Source organism: Muntiacus reevesi, chromosome 5, assembly GCF_963930625.1.
Source record: "Muntiacus reevesi chromosome 5, mMunRee1.1, whole genome shotgun sequence".
In the NCBI taxonomy this organism is placed as follows: domain Eukaryota; kingdom Metazoa; phylum Chordata; class Mammalia; order Artiodactyla; family Cervidae; genus Muntiacus; species Muntiacus reevesi.
The window spans coordinates 112,861,972-112,871,199 of NC_089253.1; the positions used below are offsets into that span (position 1 = coordinate 112,861,972).

Here is a 9,228-nt window from a genome sequence, read left to right on the forward strand (position 1 = left end):
AAAGAATCCACCAGCCAATGCAGGAAATGCAGGTTTAATCCCTAGTCAGGAAGATCCCTTGGAAGAGGAAATGGCAACCCACTCCAATATTGTTGCCTGGAAAATCCCATGGACAGAGGAGCCTGGAGGGCTACTGTTCATGGGGTTGGAGAGAATCAGACACGACTGAATGACTGAGCACACACACACACCACACACAATGTATGAAGAGCTTTAAAAATAAACCACCCAATAGTAACTCGTTATGGAACGGGAGAAAGATGAGGAGAGTATCCAACCATGAAGTCAACAGAAAGATCTTTCAGTAAAGACACTATAGACATTTGTGTTGAATGCTACTGAGAAGTCAAATAATCTGTTTATGGCTGAAATTAAGTTGTGTCAGTTACATACAATGGAGAGTAGACCAATAAATGAGGGAATGAGTCTAAAGCTGGACAATGGAATCTGAGTTAGATGCACAAGGAAGGAAATGAGGAGATAGGAGGTGAAAGATAGTGATAAGGTTTGGTGAATCAATAGGTTCAGTGAAGCTGAAGTTAGATGTTAGAGCATGAGTACTAAAATATGTGAGCTGCAAGTGTTGGTAGTAAAAGATGATTGAAATGAAAAAATTAATTAATGATGAGATCAAGGTCTGTGTGATCATAGGAAATATGGAAGAAGGCAACACTAGAATAGAAGACAAGAGACCCCAGGCAGGATGTTAAACATGTAGTCCATGTGGACATTGAAACTACCAAGATGTCAAGAGTAGGGAAGGACAGAGCCAGTGAACCTGGTATCAGTGATTTACCCAACTGAACTTAATCTCTCTTTTCAACTTCCTTTTAAATTCCGTACCTCCTTAGCAGCTTTGCCTTATTCTTTGCCTTTTGTGTACTTTTTTTCCTACTTCTAAGATTAGGTAATGAAAATAAGTTTGTTGCTATCTCTCTTCTATAGGACAAAGCCCCCATTTTCTAATACAGTGTTTCCATGTATGAGAGATTATAAATAGTGACCTTAAGACCTCTATATGATGGAGGGCAGAACCATTTCACTAAGAACCAGTCCGGTTTGGGAGACAGAGGAGAATCATGAATTAGAGAAATCATCTCATGACACAGATATACAGAAACAGTCAAAATTTATTTTAGAAGAGGTTTTCAATTTTTAAATAATACAAAAATAAACAGCTATTTGTTTCAACACTTACAGTTTACATAAATTAATTTCATCATACATAGTCTGAGGCACCAAAACACTCACATATTCCAAATTCTCAGATTCAGTCATTCAGATATTAACAAATCAGTTTTTTAAAAAATCAATGAAGGTAACAATTTTTTAATACAAGCTCTTCTACTATTGACTCTTTCTTAACCATAAATCATTTAAACATAAAATCTTGAAAGTTCCCCTGAGTTATTTCTCTTTAATGAAATTTCATTTTTCTCCCTCTGCCTAAAAGGCATACTTTTTAAATTATTTACATAAATACTGATTTTCAGTGCATGATTTAAAAATATTAAGACCCACAGTGCTTTGTAAAGAATGTTTCTCCAGAAAGTTAGGGGTGAATGAATTAATGAAACATCTGCAAGTCCTTCAAAAATGTATACACTGTCAGTGTTATGGCACATCCAGGGTAATGAGACAGCGTTCTCTGTGGGCTGGGGAATAGGTAAACCTTAAAGATGAATTCCAGCTTTACGTCTCAATATACCAGAGTTGGGTTCCTAACATGTTTTCACAAATCTTAATCCAAACATTTATCTTATAGTAATAATTCAGAGAGGTAATCCTAAAAGATACATTGATTCTGACATAATGCCAAAAAAACCCACCATGCAGCCTTAAACCCAGTTTATAATAGTCATCCTAAGAAGACATAATAGCCCTCAATAAATTAAGTTAATATACAGTACCAGAAAATGTCAACTGACAATGAGATGTGGAAAAGAAACATTGTCTTCCTGGGAACTATTCGGCAATTATTTGCTTTTAAATGAGGAAAGACGTTAATTAGAATAGGAATACTTTCTTGGTATCAAGAACTCATTAGGGCTCTAAGGTATTGGGCTCTTTATTAGGTTATAGTTTATTTGTAGAGTTCTCTGCCTTTCACTTAAAATGAATGTATACCTTTTTGTAAAGGCCTTTTGTAGTAGTTCTGAGCTGAGGTTTTCCTGAAAACTTGCATAAGTTCAGGTAAGAAAGTACAGGCAGAGTCCAAAAAACACACACTCAGACCTTAAAACCAGGAAAACAAAATAGACGAAGTAAACTGATCTGAAAATGGCTAAAAGAAGACCATTAAAGGACCAGTGAGTAGACAGCTGTTTCTCATACATCATAGGAGACACCCTGGAAATATTGATAGTGTCGAAATGTGCAGCATTTTGTCATCTTGCAACAGCATTTAAGTGTTCAAACTTAGCTTTTGTTCTTATTATAAGTTGAAATTCAAGTAAAAAGATGTGATACTCATCTCCCATTGGATTGTACAGAAGAATGAAAACTGCTTTCCCCTTTAACTTGAAGAAACTTCGACATCTTTAAAATCAACATGAAAATCTTCACAAGTATGACCCCCTTTTCTCCTTAACAGAAGACGTTAAGTAACACAAGGAGTTTCATATAAATATTAAATAATTAAGTTAAAAGAAACAGTTCATATAAATAAATAAATATGATCATTAGGCTTCTACAGTTCGGTTGAACGTTCCTTTAGGAGGACTGTGGGGTTGATATCATCCAGTCCAGAGTGGGAAGAGCTTGCATTAATGGTGACTGTTTTGGTGAGGTGCGCGTCTTGAACACTGAATGAGGTAAAAGGACAGCCTTTCACGTTATTGCAGATGAGAGACTGAATTGAGGCAGTGTTGATGATTTTAAAACCTACTTCTCCACCAAAAGTGCTAGGCTTCCAGTACTCAGGAGAACATATAGGATTACCCATAAGTCCTTTCAGGGAGAATGGTGCTCCAGCTTCTACCATGGTCTCCCCAAAGATGGCGTCTGGACGAGGCTTCTCTACCAGAAGGGCGGGATACAGCTCCATGGCATCTATGTCTCCGTACAGCGCTTCTAACTCTGCAGCCATTTCCTTCTCTCCTGTGAGGGTGACGAGGACAAAGATACAACCAATGTCAACCTTTTGACAAAATGAAGAGTTTTACCCCTTCGCTCAACTGGCTTTCAACTTCTCTGTTTCCATTTGCCCCGTGACTCTTTGAAGAAGTTTAGAAACTGTTTCTCACCTGTAAGTTCCTCAAATGATTCATAGGGCTTCAGCAGAAAACGTTTGCGATACTCATTAAAAGACTGGTATTTCATCTCTCTGCTCTGGTCAATTGAAGCCTTTGATACTTTCTCTACTGCAACTGGAAGATTCCTACCACCAGCAACCTGTGGAATATGAATTAAATTGTAGAACACAATTAACTGAGTTTTAGGCACAAGTAAGATTTTTTTTTTCTTTTCTTTTTTTGGCCATGCCAAGTGACCTGTGGGATTTTAGTTCCCTGACCAGGGACTGAACCCAGCCCCTCAGCAGTGAGAGCAAGAAATTCTAACCACTGCACCACCAGGGAATTCCCAAGATTTCTATTTGAAAAACATCCCTTGAGTGCCAAGTAGGTAAACTGATGCTACCAGTGGAGACCTAAACTATAAGTTTGGAATATTTATAGATAATTTCTATGTCTAGATTATAATGGTAACATTATATTATAATCAAGATCATATAATATTAAACATATATATTACATACCCTTATTTCAAGGAAAGATTACTAGCAATAACTAATCTTTCAGTAAGTTTAAGAAAAATCTTTCCTGCAGCAGACATTCTAGTTACCGACTAGTCCTTTGTTTTATTTTGTTTTTCACTAATAACGCTTACCCTGCCAGCATTTTGCCTGGTGAAAGATTCAACAAACTGAGTGACACCATGTTCCAGTAAGATAGAATTGTTATAGATAAACTGCTGATAGCTGTAGTCCTGGCCATCAATCCGAAAGACGTCAGGCAGAAGGGGATGCCAGTGGTAGAGCGTGTTAAACTCAGCAGCTATGCGGTTTTGGTACTGGAACTGTTGGCTGAAGAGCAGCTCTGGGTCAAACTTCAGTTTGAAGTGATAGCCACTCAAGTGCTGGACGTAGTCTTCGATCACAATCTTAATAGTTTCTCCTAAGGGCACAAAATAAAAAATTGAAAACATGAATTCTTTCTGCTCACAAATGTTCAAGCAACTGAAATGCAACTGGTCATTTGGCATTCCTATCTAGACTTTCTTTTCCACCATCGAAAGGTAGGTGTCTAATCAATCCAGCTGAAGGACTGAATGAATGTGGACTGAATGAATATGAATACATGCATGACACTCCCCCAGAATTACATTCCTCCCAAGCAAAGGAAACAAGTTCGTTTTCTTTGAGGAAGAGGGTTTTCTTTAAGTGATTTGCTCTTCTTGCTTACCTATCAGGATTAGCCTGCTTGTCTGGAACAACTGCTCATCGCCCCATTCTGGATGCTCTTGTTTAAGCACATCACACACTCTGTTGTGTTCCCGCAGCCAAATGGTGGCATACATCATCAGACCAGGCACCAGACCAAAGACCTCCTGGCCCACAGCAAACTTCAAGTGTTCAGGAACATGAGGTGGGTAGATCATTTCAACCTGAGTATCTTTGACTGTAGGAGGATACATCTCTCCATTAATCATCTAAAAAAGTATCAGTAAGAAGAGGTAAGAAACAAATTTTCATCATTAGAGATTTGGAACATAGGTAGGTGGTAAGTCATAAGGAATTCTTAATATTTAAATGGAACAAACCTGATATTTCATTTTTCCATCCTTGAAAAGGCGCAGCTTATGCTGTCTCTCTAAAGATTCACCATAAATGTGACTTAAGTCCACCTAGAAGATTATGGAAAATTTTTTACTTGCTACTGAAGTTGTCCTTACGTAAAATGCCTAGGATGTATTTATTATTAAATAATGTGATGATTTAGTTTGCTTTAAAATTTTTCAGTAACACATTTTTTTTTTCACAGCCACAAAATAATAAATTAACTTGTTTATCCACTAAAAATAACCTCATAGCGTATAAACCTAAATGTCTATTAGTGTCTCATATGGAGCCTGTATCAGAAATTTTCACTCTAATTATATGATATTTCTTTTAAAAAGCAGCAGAAAATGTTTTGATATAAAATACTTATTAACTGAAGCTATGTCACTGAAACCCAAGAAATAATAATGCTGCAAAAATCTTACCTTGTAATATTTAAGGCAGCATAATCAAGGTAACAAATTTTTTTGAAGACAACTTTTTTTGCAGATCCAATATTTTAAACTAAAAATATGAGTCAAACTACAAATAATAATCTGTATATATGTATGTAAGTATGTGTGTGTGTATTTTTTTATTCAATCAGTGAGATAAAATGGAAACTCCATTAAGGTTTTTACACATAGAACTTGATTTGCTACAAATTTCCATTTAACTCTGTCTTACCCCATGGTTCTTTCCCTTAGTGAAAGCTGGTCCTCGTTCAAAATCTGTCTTGAAAAACTGATGGGTGAAGTGCTGGGCAAAGAATGCAAACATCATATTTGTGCCTTGGGGATCAGGAATGAACTTTCTTCTTAGAAGTACTTTTTTCACAACTTCTTTTGAATCAGGAAGCTCTTTCCTCCCTATAAAAAATTAGAAAGCCAAAATAAGAACCCATCTATTTCTTTAAGGAAGCAGAGTGAACTATCAATTTATCAGGGTCTTCTTCACTTACAGGAAAAATACAACTTGGAACAGGATTGTAATATTGATGGAAGTTCTAAGATATAAGGGAACAACCTCTTACTGAATAATCTTTAACTAGTATTAATTCAGTTTTAATGAAAGAATTTGAGAACATATGACATTATACCAAAATGTCTAGGCTTCCCTGGTGGCTCAGATGGTAAAGAATCTGCCTGCAATGCAGAAACCTGGATTCGATTCTTAGGTTAGGAAGATTTCCCTGGAGAAAAGAATGGCAGTACTCTTGCCTGGAGAATTCCAACGACATAGAAGCCTGGCTGGCCACAGTTCATGGAGTCACAGAGTTGGACTCAATTGAGTGACTAACATTTTCACTTTTTCATACCAAAATGCCTATTTGCTTCCATGGAATAGTTTACATGGACTCACAATTTCAAAAAATATCCAGAGATATCCATAAGAAGGGAAAAAATGGTTTTATTAACAAATAATCATAGTTTGGGGCCAAATTTTCTAGGTGTCAATCCAATCCCAGTTACAGTTAATACAACTCTGTCTCCTCTCACTCACCTTTCACACCCATGGGTGTTGGGCAGTCATCGGGCACAGGAGGAAGAGCTCTGGTGTAATAGGACAGGTTAGAAAAGGCTTCCCAGCTTTTATAGCTGTAGTGCACATTATAAGTTGGTGGACTGTCAATCAAATGTGATCTTGCTGAAATTTTAGAGGAAAAAAAATGTTATTTGTTTCCATCCACAAGACAAATTAATGCTCATTTTTATTGTATAATGTACAAAGTGGCACTAGAATAAATTTAATTTAATTAATACAAAGATACTCTATTTTAAAGCAATCATACTTTAAAGCCTGCTACTGGTGCTCAAAAAAGAGGAAAGAATGATGCATTAAAAGGCGTCTTTGATAAAGCATGTATTCTTTACAGGAGATGTTTTGGTCTAGCCATTTTGATTTTTTTCAAATAACCATCCACTTATTGTTCAAGAGGCCCATGAGCAAAATGTCTGGGCTTGACACTCACTTTAGAAATAAAGCTTATTTTCTTGCCGACCCCATTCCAAATTATTCATTTATTTTAATGGGTGCATTTCTGTGCCCCATGGCCACTCAATAAACAACTGGACCATGCTTCCTTCACAAACTGTCGAGAACAATGAAGGTCAGCAGAGGTATGCGGTATTTTAAATAGAATTCTGCCTGTGGGACAGAACTTTAGAAACTTCAAGGGATTCAGATATCAATATTTTTGGCCATTAATATAGTAGGCAAACTAAAATGGTATATTTAAACACATTTTGAATTAAGTTTAAAAATCTAAAATTTGTAAATTACATTTTTCTTTGAGGCAGCTGAGAACCCTAGAAAGTGATTTGTACTTACAGGTCAACACATATCTCATAATCATATTTCGCAGGAAGGAGATATTATTGACAATGTTCCAGACTCCCTTGAAGTGGGTAAGTATGTAGTGCACTGTGTTGGGAGTGGGTTTCAGGAGTAATTTTATTCTCGTCAGAAATTCAGCTGCAATGAGAGGAAAAAGAAATTAACGGGACACATTATGACACAATCCTGTAAAATGATACCTGTATATATCCCATTCCAAATGAGGGCACTCAACAACAAACTTACGTGCGGTACAGTTTTCACCATAGAATCCTGTTCGGGTACAGTCACATTTATACTGGTCAAATCCTACACTCATACATACACCTCGATTCTGGCATGGATGCGAACAGCAAGGATTTGCTACAAAAACAATAAAGACAGTGAATAAATAATTCTTCAGTGTCAATCTTGGCTTAAGCATTTAATTGCTTTACTTACTATGAGTCAACTTCACAATAAAAAATTCAAGAAATATACAGGTAGTCATGGGAAATTTTTTTTTTTTGACTTGCCTCACAGAATGGGTATAATGTAGGAATACCAGCTTCCTTTTCTAAATAAAGGTAACAGAATATTCTATCAGGGAAATCATGTTGCTAAATTTTTCTTAGAAACTTTAGATGCTCAAATTAGCCTTTAGAAGAGGCTCAAAGTAGGACTTTCAAAACTAAAGTGAATAGATCTAGTATTTTAATCAAACGGATTTTTTTTTTCTTCTTTCTTCTCTGTCATAAAGCTGGAGAAAGATCTGGAGGAAGAACATTCTAAGTTGAGAGGAAAACAAGTGCAAAGGCCTTGAGGCGTGCCTGACAGCAGGAGAAGCAGAGGTGGAAGCTAAATTCAGAAAAGGTGAAGGCAGATCCTGTGGTTTTTATGGGAACTTGGGTTTTAGTCCACGTGTCAGGGGAGATCATTGAATGATTTACAGTATTAAGGTGGCATGACTTAATTTACATTAAAAAAAACAACGACAAACACAAACTATAGAGAAATTTGCAAAGTAAGGACAGCTTGCTTTTAAGCTATTCTGTTTATCTTAAAAAACAATCTGGGCTTCCCTGGGACGGGAGAGCACTAACTAGGGAAGTTGTATAATACAATTATTTTCATTCAATAACAGTTAGGTGGTACAAAAGCATCTCACATATATTGATCAGGTCTTCTTGTCTTATAATGACAACCTGCAAATTAGTATCCCCGTTCCTATTTAGCAGATGAGTAAATATGGGTCCAATAACGGGCCCATGAAGATCAGAGCTGAGGGCAAAGCGGGGCTATCCGTCCAGTTTATTTGGACTCGAGTGGTCCGGACTCGGCCTCTGAATTCTGGGAGCATTTAGAATACCTGGAATTCCCGGGAGAAGTCTGAGCAGAAACTCAGCCCGGGTGGACGGAGCCGCGGGTCCGGGCGCGGGCGCCAGGCACTACTCACCTGCACCGCAGAGCGCCGCGGCGGCGCAGAGCAGCAGGGCTCGGGCGAGCATCTCGGCTGCGGGCGGGGCGCGGGGCCGGCGGAGGCGTAGAGGTGCGCGGATCGGCGCTGCGGGGCCGCAGGAGGCGCTGTGCGGAGTTCCGGGGCGTCCTCTGCCGCTCGTTGCGAGGCCTTTGACAACTGGAAGCTAACGGAGAGGACCTTCCTTTTATGCGTGAAATAGCCCACGTGACGGCATGACTGTTTCTTTCCGCCTTTCCTTCCCCCCTTCCAAAAATTTTCCCCCTCTTTCTACTTAAACAGTTGCGTAAGACCCGGGTGGGGGCAGGATTTCTTTTCTTTTTTTTAGCTACGCAAACTAGAAAATCGGAAACTTGGGGAGTCGCGCTTGGCTTCCCTAAGGTGGGTGCAAAGCGGATCGCCCCCTCCCAGTTCCGACCTTCCAGCGCCCCTCGGCCGGTTTCTCCGCCGCTGGCGCCGGGCTCGCGCCAGACTCCTTTGCTTCTGTCGCGGCTTGGACCGAGGCTTCCGAGAGGGGGTCCGAGGTAGATCTTCTGGGTGGGGGCGGGGGTGGGGGGGCGGCCTCCGGGCTTCCTCTCCGGGAATCGATCAGGGGCCTGGGAGGTTCCGGACAGCA

At 38.9% G+C, this 9,228-nt stretch overlaps 1 protein-coding gene across 1 annotated transcript; it reads right to left on the bottom strand.

The window, feature by feature from the left end:
* Positions 1-1,112: 1,112 nt before the first annotated feature.
* PTGS2 (prostaglandin-endoperoxide synthase 2) lies at positions 1,113-8,778 on the bottom strand. The gene is made up of 10 exons (XM_065936215.1): positions 8,592-8,778; positions 7,403-7,519; positions 7,151-7,294; positions 6,323-6,466; positions 5,507-5,688; positions 4,822-4,905; positions 4,464-4,710; positions 3,889-4,175; positions 3,246-3,393; positions 1,113-3,099 (listed from the first exon to the last, which is right to left on the bottom strand). Exons 1-10 carry the CDS (start codon positions 8,641-8,643, stop codon positions 2,690-2,692), a joined length of 1,815 nt encoding a protein of 604 aa, XP_065792287.1. The 5' UTR covers positions 8,644-8,778; the 3' UTR covers positions 1,113-2,689.
* Between the last annotated feature and the right edge of the window lie 450 nt (positions 8,779-9,228).

Coding starts and splice junctions, on each gene's coding strand:
- PTGS2 (XM_065936215.1), bottom strand. CDS start 8,643: ATGCTCGCCCGAGCCCTGCTGCTCTGCGCCGCCGCGGCGCTCTGCGGT. Junction 7,295..7,402: donor TGGTGAAAACTGTACCGCAC/GTAAGTTTGTTG, acceptor CTCTCATTGCAG/CTGAATTTCTGACGAGAATA. Junction 6,467..7,150: donor TATGAGATATGTGTTGACCT/GTAAGTACAAAT, acceptor CTAAAATTTCAG/CAAGATCACATTTGATTGAC.